Below are 12,270 nucleotides of genomic sequence, written 5' to 3'. Positions count from 1 at the left end.
CAGTTTATGGAGCATCTTCCTCCACTAACGTCCGGATTATAGAGCAGCTTCCTCCTGACTTCCAGATTATAGAGCATTTTCCTATCACACCGCACCGCATCACATCGCATCGCATCGCATCGCATCGCATCGTACAGTATGAACTATATATAATTCCTTCCAGATGACTCAAGTAGTGAAAAATGTATTTTGAAAAAACTACAGACAACACTCCTGTACGTATCTGGAATACTACTTGGAATACTGCGGGAACACTTCATTTGTTATTAGTTATAATGGAAACCATGAATCACATGTGCCGTGTGTGTGTGTGTGTGTGTGTGTGTGTGTGTGTGTGTGTGTGTGTGTGTGTGTGTGTGTGTGTGTGTGTGTGTGTGTGTGTGTGTGTGTGTGTGTGTGTGTGTGTGTGTGTGTGTGTGTGAGATATAACACAGCCCACCTGGAGAGCACTGAGAGCACTGCTGAAATATTTATAAGTGTTTCCATATCACATGCTCTAATTATCCTGCATCCATCACTGAGTGAGACGCACAGACACAAACAAACAAACAAACAAACAAACAAACAAACAAACAAACAAACAAACAAACAAACAAACAATCTATCTATCTATCTATCTATCTATCTATCTATCTATCTATCTATCTATCTATCTATCTATCTATCTATCTATCTATCTATCTATCTATCTATCTATCTATCTATCTATCTATCTATCTATCTATCTATCTATCTGTCCTTTTTGTGTGTGTGCGTATAGATAGATAGATAGATAGATAGATAGATAGATAGATAGATAGATAGATAGATAGATAGATAGACAGATAAAAATAAAAACATAATTGAAATATTGTCAATACCATTCTATATTTTCATGTGTGTGTATGAAATAAATGTACAAGCTGCCACATGAATCACTTCAAGATCCTCTTTTGGGTTAATGTGCTCGTAGATTGAAGATTAGGATTATTCATTGCTGTATCAAATCCAGCTTGAGGCTGTGTTAGTGGCTGAGGGTGCAGCAGCGCTCTCTGTTGGATGGTAGAGGACCTGCAGATATACAATTACTTAAATAAAACATATTAATATCTCCAGTGGAAATAAAAACAACAACAACAGAAATAACCTTCAAAAAAGTTTTATTTTTTTTGTTGAGAGTCAGTATTAGTGTTTCCTATGTCAATCTCTCTTGGAAATACACGGCCTCGTCTGACCGACAGGGGGCGCCAGAGAAACACTTAGCCAGGCATGATTTTCTTCCACCATTATTTCCCATATAGATATCATGTTAAAAAATAATTTATTTGAGTTTAAATCTAATAAACATCTCATCAAAATATATATCATAATGGCTGAATTTACTGTAGTGTTTGAAATAACATTTTAAAATGTGCTTAAAAACTATAACAACAGATTCAAAATTAGGATTTACCACATATTCTAACACTATAGATCATGAAAACTGGAAATATCAATATCTTGTAATTAATTGTGTAAATAAACCTAATGAATTTTGGACTATAATAAATCTTATTTGAATCTCATTTGATTGATTCACTCAAGTAGCAACATTGTTCAACTCAAACTGGTTTTGGAAAATAAATTAATCGATTCTAACGGGCTTAGCCAAGAAAACAATTCATTTCTTTGTCTGTTTTTATTATTTGTAATGTTGATATTGTTGTGTAATTGTGATACTTTTTCAGGGATTTTTCTTCTTCCATTCTATCTTTTTTTACTACTACATACAGCCCTATGTGCTTCTATGGACCACATGTTTGTTAGCATCTGGAAAATAAAGTGATTTGTTTCATGCATGTAATTACAGAATATATCTTTAATTAATGTTACATATTTTAAGCATTGTTTTCATCAACTGATTAAGCAAATCTGTCTTTGTACAGTATTTTACAATAATCTGCAGTTATCCAAAGTGCTTTACGAAAACACCACAGAGCTTCTATTTGTCTTCTGCATTCATAATGTGGTTATTTGGTTTGTTTCCAGGATTTTGCAGATGTTTATCACACGTACAAATATTGTATGTGAGTAGATACAAACAAATCTGCAACATCAGGACGAAGGAGCTTCAGATAAAAAGTTCCAAAATGTCTTTAATAGATTTTACTTACATTATTAAATCTATCTCAATAAATCTCTTACCTTGTTTATGCTGTTTTTAAAACTTTTATGATGTATTTCTTTTATTAATATATTTATTATGTCCTTGTAAAGCCTCTCTGTATTTCTTTAATTTCTTTGTAAAGTACTGTGAATTACCCAGTGTTTGAATGGTGCTCTATAAATAAATTTGCCTTGCCTTGCCTTGCCTTGCCTTTACTCGCACAGTTAAAAACAGAAGACAGCAAATGATCCCCAAAGACCTCATTTTAAAAACTACTATACACAAAAATGACTAACAACGCCACCAACAAGAAACACACGATGTTTGAAAACACGCAAAAAAAAGGCCTTAAGACACAAAACATAAGGACAAAAAGGCTAATTAGCGTAGCCACCACGGGCCAGACCAATCAACGAGCCGTGTTTCTTCTTTACTTCCTCTCTGGTCAGTGGTTGTCTCATTTCATTTATAAATATGTTTGACGCTTGTCAGAGCCTTTAGCCTTTGGCCCCAGCATACTCTCGGATCGCCACTGTGCGTACGCGTGTGGAGTTCAGATTTTGTTCCATTAAACCGTGATTTAAAGTTACTTAAGAGGGCTTACTTTTGTGCTTTTGCACCAAAACAAGACCGGCATCACTCATTTCCCCAAAATTTCCAAGCCGCAGATGTCCAAATCGATCACACCAAAGTCAATATGTTCACAAACAAACCGGAATCTGTAGCCGTCAAATTGCGTTTAGGTGTTGCTAACGTCATCTTGGGAAACCTGCCGCATGGGTTTCTGGGAAATCAAAGATGGCGTCGCGGCAGCTCTTTTACCTAGGAGACCCATGATTTTTCAGACTTCCTCTAAGTCCCAGCTCTAAGTCAAATGACTCTATTTACAAATGAAAGGACATTGCCTGAGGATCAGCAGGGGAGTGAAAATGAGAATCTGACTTGCATAGAGAGAGGTCCCAACATGGGGGGGGGTGCATTGGAATTTTTCACACCTTGGATGTTTTGGAGTGTTTGGGGATGGGCAAAGCTCAGAGCTTCTTTTAGCACACTCAATAAATCTCAGCAATAAATTGTAGAATATTTGCGTGTGTGATAACCTATAATGTGTCCCAGGAATAACTACAGTCTGAGGTCTAAAGACTTGTTTTTACACACAGTTCCGACCATCCATTATAAACTGGGCAAAAAAGCCTTTATGTATTCTGCTCCATGTTTATGGAATGCTGTACAGAAAAAAATTAAAAACTCACAGTTTGTCATGCTGGGCGAGTTTAGGGCCGTTTTACAGCACATGTAAACACAAACCTAACCTTGTTCTTGTTTTAGCTAACTTATATTTAAGTATTTGGTGGCTTTTATAGTTTTGTCTTTCTCTGCGACTGTACTTTTTATTGTTTCCATCTATTTGTCTTTTGTGCTATTTATTTGTTTTAAGAATATTTTTGTATTTAGAATTAATATAAGACACAGCAAACTTTTTTATGTACTAAAAGAGGTGAGTAATCTCAATGTGGTTCTCCTGATGTCAATAAATATACATGTACACATGTGTATTTCAATACCTGGCTCCCCCTCCTGTGGTGCACCAGTATTAGCCTTGTTTACGTAACAAACAGCTGAGGGTGAGGTGTTAGCTAAAAGTCTGTGAGTCAATTGACTGTTCTTTGGTATCTAGAGGAAGAAAAGTCAAATGACTTCTCCATGGTGTTGCTAGTGAAACCGACGGATTTTACAGTAGTTGTAGGGTGACTGTCAGCACCTGGTGGGTTCGAGGGGGACAAGCAGAAAATTCCTCCATGGACCCTGAAGAAGCTCGTGCCGGCCCTGTTTATAAAAGCGCCGGGAAAGGGGGCGGGGCCGAAGGAGGGAGAGAGAGAGGCAGGGAGAGGTCGAGAGGCAGCGAGGGCGTGCGGGTGGGCGGGGCCTGCAGCGGGCAGCGGACAGCGGCGGAGCTCCGGCAGTCGTTCGGTATGTAGCAGCGGCGGAGCGTCTTTCTGCCACCACAAAGAGCGGAAAAACGCGCTTTGGACACAAAATACCAACGGCGGGATTACAAGTGGAACCACACGAGGATGAGACACGCGTCGTCCGCCTGATCGAGACCGAAAACGCGCCGTTTCCCCGCTGATTTATCACCGTTTTTCACGCAAAAATGGCGAACGACTCCCCGGCCAAAAGTCTGGTGGATATAGACCTGGCATCCCTCAGGGTGAGTGTGTGTGTGTGTGTGTCTCGTTCACACTGCTGCTGTGCACAAACGAGAAATAAACCCCGATAAAGAGCAGTACTGTTGTTGACACAGCCCTGCGGTTCCCTTTCTTTGTCTATAATATCCGCTGGCAGAGGCCAGTCGGGCGCAGCCGGCTCTTATATCGAACGAACCCGATCAGAATCACTATAGCGGATCGATTAATCTTTTTTCTTTCTTTTTTTTTTTTTTTTTCTAATTTGTTTGTTTCTTGTTTTTTTTTTCTTAAATCCAGGATCCTGCTGGGATTTTCGAGCTGGTGGAAGTGGTCGGAAATGGCACCTATGGACAAGTCTACAAGGTTAGTTTGAGCCTCCATCTCCTTGTGGGTTGTGGCATTTGAATGGATTTGAAAGACAGAAACTGGGTGGAAACAGGAGCACACACATTCATCTGTGTATTTCACTCCTTTCTGATGGCCTCAGGTAGACGTTTATTCCAGCAGCTCCCCTCCCCTCCTTCACATGGGCCTGGATTATCTGTCTGATAGCGGTTTGGCCTCTCTAAGCTGCACATTCATTCATTATTTTTTTTATTGTAGCGATGCAAACATCATTCTAAGACACCTATTTTGGTCCCTAAGTCCCTCCTCCTCTCCTCCTCCTCCTCCTCCTCCTCCTCCTCCTCTCCTCTCCTCATCCACACCCTGGTGAAATATTCCCTGCACAGTGCACCCTTTGCTCTGATGGCCGGGTTAAACCCAATCCCTGCATGACAGGCTTCTTCTCCACGCTGACCGACTTGTGCGCCATTGGGTGGGCGGTGTTTCATTGCGCATTTGTGCACACCATTGCCCAGCAGGCCTTTCGCTGGAGTGGCTGTGTGCTGCATTAATGGGGATAGGCCTGTTCATCCCATCTCACACACACACACTCATCCATAGTGGTGAAAAAGCCCACATGATGGAGAAGGAGACCTGGTGCTTGTGCATCCTAGATTTCCACCTCCGTCGCCCATCAGGGACGAGCAGCGACATTTTCCTGCTGTTGCCTGGTAGAAATGAGAGCAGATGAAACGGGAGAAATCTGCTCGGGCTTCTGTTTGAAAGTGACTGCACTCATTCTCGTGTGTGTTTTAGCTGGAATAAAATGTGCGTCTCTATTGGAAGATGGGTGTGCACCATGCATGAACAACTGTGTCCAACTGTGATGGACTTGGCTGGTAAATAGACCCTCCTGTGTGTTTTTCTGCCTCTTTGCTGCATTGTGGCAATGAAACGAGCCAAATAAAGGCCCCCTGGAACAAATCCATGTGAATCTCAATGAGGAGACCTGGAGTCTGAAGTGTGTGGTGCAGATGCAGGCAAATCTGACTTAATCATCCCGAGCTTTACTGCAAGCGCCTAGCAGTTTGTCGCCACGCCATCCAGCTTATTGTTGCGCTTTTACACAATATATTTAGAATTCCTGCTGTATTGTTGGATATGTTTCCTCCGTGGTTGTGATGTGTGTTAGCAATGGAGCATCATTTAGTTTGATACGAGTTGAGTTAAACCGCTACTTTGGTCATCATTAGTTAGACTTCATACATAATCTTCAATCTGTGTACCTGTTACACTTGTGCCCTTTACACGTGTAGTATTTAATGGTATTCTATTCATATCAGATTCAGTTTGGAAAATGTGTGATTTAATAGAATTACAATTCACATTGTGGAGACACATGATTAAATGTTATGCATGAGTAACGAGTGACTATTTCATCATCAGCAACTAATTAATAACTTAAAGTGGTCATATTATGCAAGATTCACTTTCTAATATACCTGGACTGACGCCCCAGAAGTGATGAAAGTCTGTCCTCTCTCTCCCTGGCTTGTTTCGGTTTATAAAAAGTGTGTCGGGCCAATCAGAGATCAAACCCTATATAGTGTCATCGGGGGTTTAGCCAATCCCAATCAAGGTAGACCCTCCCTTTGACTCCTCCCACAATTAGTCAGCTCTGCTCTGGCACATGGCACCACGAGAGGAAGTACTTCCTCCTCTTCCCAAGATGGGCATGTGTGGGCGGAGCCAGTCCAGCTCACACAGACACAGCAGATTCTGAATGTAGCTCCTATGATCCAATATTCAAATGGAGGAAAATCAAGGAAAAGCTGGATTTGGGACAATATACATTGAGTACAACGTTTTTTGACCAATGAGATCAATGTGAAAGTGTTGAAAAGCTGGATAATATGACTCCTTTAAAGGAGAAACTGGGACCGAGATGTTGTTCGCAGCAGATTCTTTAAATCTGCTCTCCGACACTGAAGATTCAGAGGTGATACACCACCAGACACATGTCAGCGTTGGTGGTGTGGGTTCTCTCCTGCAAATGTTCCTTGTAATGAAACCATCCGCTCTACACATTAACAATGGGAGTACATGGACATTCGTATAGCCAGACGACCAAGTGGGATTGTGCAGCAGCAGCATTTCCGCCGTCTTCACGGAAACAGAATCGGGAGCGTTTTCAAAAACTCGAACCCCAAAACCCCAAAGTTTTGTGTTTTCGCTTGAAGGTGCTTCGTAAACGTGGCCCAAGTCGTACATTTCAGGCCACACAAGTGAACCATCCTTCACATGGATGCGTGCGTACGTCGGCACGCGTTATGCAGGCGTGTATTTTTAACTGTAGTCTACATGAAATCTTGCCGATGCCCCGCAGCTCTAAGGCAGACGGTCATTGTAAACAGTACAGAAAATAACTGACGGGCTGTATGCAGTCCTTCAGGAAATTACAGAGTATACATGAAGAGCCATTTTGGGCCTTAAAGGAGCGCCTGTGAATGCACAGCTGAAGGGCCGGGTGGGGGTGGAGGAAGTGGCGTTACTTATCTGAGCGGCTGCCACAAATTAGCCAGCGTGAAGCTTCGTCGGGTGATGAAAATTATACACATCGGAGCCATAAAGTCTTTGCATCACGTAATGATTGGGGGATAAATAAGCAGCCGCTTCCATTGGTGCTCAGGGCTGATGACTCTGCCCTCATTTCACATGTGTACGATACAGCCGAGCGGTCCCAGCGTCCACTGGATCTTTTCCTCTGTGGTTCACCCAAGTGGCCAGCAGCGCTGTGCGATCCCACTGCCGAGACCAGTGTCACTTTGAATCAGGTTTTCCTCATGGTGGACAATGAGGCCGGCCCCCCGAGGCCATCCTGTGTCAAAGCCTGCTCTTCTGCCGTTACGCCACACTGTGTGCCATGTGATCGCACCTCATAATCAAACACTTTTGGTCTCATTTTTCTTTTTTCTTTCCTCCGGAGCGATAGGAAAACAAAGCGCACTTAAAATTAGTCTCAGATTTCCTTCATCCGTGCCGTTTTGGGCGGACGGATGACGGCGGCTGTAAACGTTTCATTACGGCCGGGGACAAAGTGGTTGTGGAAATGCTCAGATGCGCCGGCACACAAATTAACCTTGACATTTTGAGTTTAGTTCCTCAGGAGCCAGTGAATCATAACCACGTGCGCCAGGCCGGTTTGAGTGAAGATGAACCTTTTCTTCCCTCGTCTGCCCCGCAAACATCTGACCCAAAAACCTGTGTGTGTGTGTGTGTGTGTGTGTGTGTGTGTGTGTGTGTGTGTGTGTGTGTGTGTGTGTGTGTGTGTGTGTGTGTGTGTGTGTGTGTGTGTGTGTGTGTGTGTGTGTGTGTGTGTGTGTGTGTGTGTGTGTGTGTGTGTGTGTGTGTGTGTGTGTGTGTGTGTGTGTGTGTGTGTGTGTGTGTGTGTGTGTGTGTGTGTGTGTGTGTGTGTGTGTGTGTGTGTGCGTGTGCGTGTGCGCGTGTGTGTCTTTGTTCGCTCTGAAACCATAGAGACATCTACACTTGTGGACTCTTGACTCCCTCACAGAGACCAAAATGTTGGCCTCCTCAAGGTTTTAATGCTGAGCTTGTAATTGTGGTCACTTCGGCCCCGTTTACACGACCACGTTTCAAGTGGAAACGCATCGTTTTTTTGGGCGTTTTCGTTTCAGAAAAGTTTTGCATTTACATGGCAACGTTTTGAAAAACGACGCCCCCGTTTAGGCAGAAACTCTGAAGGCTAGGGTTGCAGCTAGCGATTGTTTTGCTAATCAATTAATCTGTGGACAACCTCGTCTCACTTTGCCGGTCACACGTCTTTATTGTGTATTTCGCGCAAAGTGATCCCACACGTGACTGTTCTGTGACGCAAAACAGGGCCCACTCTCGGCTGTTCACTTCTTCTCCTGTTGATTACAGCCACGGGTGGCTCATTACTGCCACACTGTGGTCGCTGCGAGGACAGATTGGTTGAAAATCTACATTGTGGAGACCAAAATGTTTGATCTCACAAGATTTTCATTCCTTTAAACGCTTACTAGTTCCGGGTTTATGATGTGGTTTCGGTTAGACTGTCAGTTGTGATGTTTAAAGCTGGAATAGGAGATATAGAATTAAATTATATCGATACATTGGCCCCCGACAACGATGCTGCAAGAGTGTCTACATGTGTCCTTGTTTCATTCTCACTGTTCAACCTGAGAAACCTCCACAAAGGTGGGGTCCTGCTAATCTTGTGGAGACCAGAATATCAAACTCCACATAATTTTGCATGTTTGTTTTTTTTTTTTTGTTTGTTTTGTTTTTTAAGAGTAAAGATATGATTCAGGGACTAAGTCTATACTTAGTTCTGGTTCTGGTCAGGGTGAAGCTCTGAGTTGTGCTGGTTAAGGTTAGAATGAGAGATTGAGAAATGCAATAAATCAATAAGTCGGCCTCCACGTGTCATGCTGTTGAAATGTGTGTGTAACCAACAATGTGCGTACCGAGCTGTCTGTCCTCAAGGTTTTTCATGTTTTAAGTGTTTAGATGTAGTTTCAGGGCTGAGCATGTAGTTTGGTAGAGTTAGGGGCTTGGGAACACATAATGTCAACGAGTTGGCCTCATGAGGCTGCGAAAAAAAAACGTGACTTTGCGTTCTTGTCTGACTCCGTTGTGTCTAAAACGGGGGTCTGTGGGTCAAAGTGGACTTACAAGAGGCCTTTTTTTCTTCTCCTTCTCCTCCTTCTCCTCCTTTAAGTGGCCCACTCAACATGAAATTGTGCTCAACGTAGTTTTTATTTTTTAGGCTTACAGCTGATCTCGAATGAGGGTTCGAGGTATGATTGAGGTCAAAACGTGGAGCTCACTCGCCGCGCCGCACGAATGTGTGTGCGTTAGATTCTGCACATGTGCACTTGATTTGCGCCGATTGGCTGTGATTTCCAGGCTAACCAATCGCTGCAGAGAGACGCTGACTGAGCGTTGCAGCTGTGTGCACCCACAACAGCTGTTGAGACAGGAAAATAAGGAGAGGAGAGGATCGGGGGTGGCGGCGGGGGGGGGGGGGGGCACAGAGATGCAAGAAAAAAAGTGGAAATAGAAAAGAGAGAAGAAATGACGACATTTAAAAGCACAACTCACAATAATGTTAGTCAATGAATGTAATGGAGTCTAAACATATTGGATTCTGGTTGCGTTTGGAGTTTCCCCCTCAGATCGCTTTACATATATGTTTCTTGAAGAAAACGAGTAAGAAAACTTCTACACGTGCCGAGAAGATCAATTAAACTAAACGTAGTTATAAGCAGTAAAGCATAGAGGTCACAAATTTTTTCCTTTTTTTCCACCTAACAGTGGGAGGTAAAAGAAAAATGAGGTTGAGGGATTTTTTTTTTGCAAACTCTGAGGTAGGACCACACTCGGCACGTGGGAGTGGGAATCCCCCCTCTTTCGGAGGAAATGGTTTAACCCGTTAATGACTTGCTGAGTTTAAGACTCTCTCCTTGGAAAAAAAAAAAAACCAAAAAACCCCACACAGCTTTAATGGTTTCAGGCCCTCTGAGACACGCCGCATTCGAGTCCATAAAAGTCTTCCTTACATGTGTTTTGAGAATCAAACGAACTCGGAGAAAGGAGAGGAGACGGAGTTCGTTTGCTTTGGTTTGGAGGATGTTTGTGAGGAAGCAGTGAAATGGGGGAAATCTTGAGTGAGTGATTGTCGGATAAGAAAACTGCAGTTTACCCATCACTACGTGATGAATCAACATGAAACGTCTCAGTCGGTTGGAAAAAAAACGACAACGTGGGGGAGGCTTCCCCGAGGAAAGCTCCTGCATTAAGAAGTGCAATGGCGCTAATAAAGTCCGTGGATGTTGTTTAAGGCTGTGTGATATCCCGCAGTGTGTCGGTGTAAATAAGGGTGTCGACTGGTAAAACAGTGCCATAATAACCTTTAAATTTAAAGTTTTTCTCTGTTGTGGCACAGAGTATACGTGATAAAAATGTGTATATTTTCACAAAGTCAAACAATTATTACGGAATATGACCACAGTCTCGACATAAAGCCAATTTTAATGAAACCTGGTGCAAAAGACAGTGAAATGAAAAAACTCCTATAGCTGTTGCATTATGCATGTTTTTACAAATTCACCCTGACAGCATGGCTGTGAGGTGAATGCCAGCATCACCGATATCTCAACTCCGGTCTCAGTATTGTATTGTGGCCACTACTCTTACAAAATGTGTTAAAAAAACAAACAATCTCTTCCTTATTTACAATTTGCTTGTCAGTTTTGCAAGATTGAAACCTCTTGTGGGCCGGTTTTGGAACATGGACCATACATTGATATATATCTATTTGTATATATCTATAGTTTTTTTCTCCCCACACCTCTCAAATATTGCATTGTTTCCCACTCAATCCATCACTGTGGGGATGTATTTATAGCCCCGGCTGGGTAACATGGAGGAACTACAAAGCTGTCAGAAGGAATAGACTCATGCAACGCTGGCTCACCGACCTTCCGGCTATTCAAACCGGGAATGTGAGTCGTGTCTGCCCGTGACCTTTCACAGCGCAGGATGTAAAGCACGGCTGCAACAAACGGCGGCGGCGGTGCTAAAGCGCGTCTCCACTGAGCAACTTTCGTCCGACTCTGCGGTCCGAGCGGCACGTTATCTACTGCGACCTTTTCCAAACAGAAGCGGTGGAGGAACCGACGCCGATAGCAGGAACAGGAACTTGACTCGGCCGTGATTTGCGATGGAGAAGTTGCACCGCTCTTACCGGGACCGACTCTTTGTTTCACGTATCGATCATGAACTCCTCGACCCTTGATCACACATATTTGATCATTTGTTCCAAATCGATGAGGGTAAATTCATATTCAACCAAAGGAATAGACGATTAAGACGTTTTTAACATCAACAACGTTTTAAGTGCGGCTAAAACACACACGGTGACAGGAATCAGTTTATGGAATACACTTCAGAAAGAAGTAAAAGAGTCAGGAACTCTCCTGACATTCGAGAAACACATAAAGTCTGCAATGTTAAAAAAAAGTATGAAAATTAGATTTGAATATAATTTCTTTCTTAAGAATGCTTAAAAATATCTGTAAATATTTAGAATGTTGAACATTGTGTAACAGACTGACGTAAAGGCAACGAAGGGGCAGATATTAGTAATATTATAAGAGTGATCTTCTCTTCTGCTCCTTTTCATTCAAAGTGTGTTGAATTGGAAGTTTTGTTCTTAAGACGGTTTATTTTAATTTTGCCTTTTACTTTTGAATGCATTTCCTGAAGCTTTTTATTTCAACAAAGTTAAGCGGAAGTGCCTGTTGAGAGGTTATTGTCATCCTCTCCGATCGAGTGGGGTTGCAGCGTCTCGGCGTAAATCATATCAAATTATCCCGAATCCTAACTGCTAAAATGCGGATGCCGATATCTTCATTTGAGTTAAAAAGTGCAACAGGTTTTTTTTTAGAAATCCTCTTTAATTCAGATAATTTTGTATGTTTGAAACTGTTTGTTTGGCTTCACTTAATTTAAGGTTAAATAGCTTTCCAAGGCGTTCTTTCCATTCTCAGAAAATTAAACTCCACAAATAGTTTTTTTTTTTTTTTT

At 42.4% G+C, this 12,270-nt stretch overlaps 1 protein-coding gene across 4 annotated transcripts in view; it reads left to right on the top strand.

Annotated features, from left to right (window-relative positions):
• The first annotated feature begins 4,063 nt into the window (after nucleotides 1-4,063).
• LOC308118776 (mitogen-activated protein kinase kinase kinase kinase 4-like) overlaps nucleotides 4,064-12,270 on the top strand; it is an 82,280-nt gene continuing 74,073 nt past the window's right edge. For all 4 annotated transcript variants that reach the window (XM_080478325.1, XM_080478324.1, XM_080478323.1 and 1 more), the window contains exons 1-2: nucleotides 4,064-4,337; nucleotides 4,612-4,677. In XM_080478325.1, coding sequence (XP_080334451.1) covers nucleotides 4,281-4,337; nucleotides 4,612-4,677 — 123 coding nt within the window. In that variant the 5' untranslated portion in view covers nucleotides 4,064-4,280. The remainder of the gene's footprint in view (nucleotides 4,338-4,611; nucleotides 4,678-12,270) is intronic.

Source organism: Lipophrys pholis (genome assembly GCF_963383615.2).
Source record: "Lipophrys pholis genome assembly, chromosome: 13".
Lineage (NCBI taxonomy): Eukaryota > Metazoa > Chordata > Actinopteri > Blenniiformes > Blenniidae > Lipophrys > Lipophrys pholis.
Note: the sequence above shows the minus strand (reverse complement) of the source record. Positions and strands in the feature narration are given on the sequence as shown.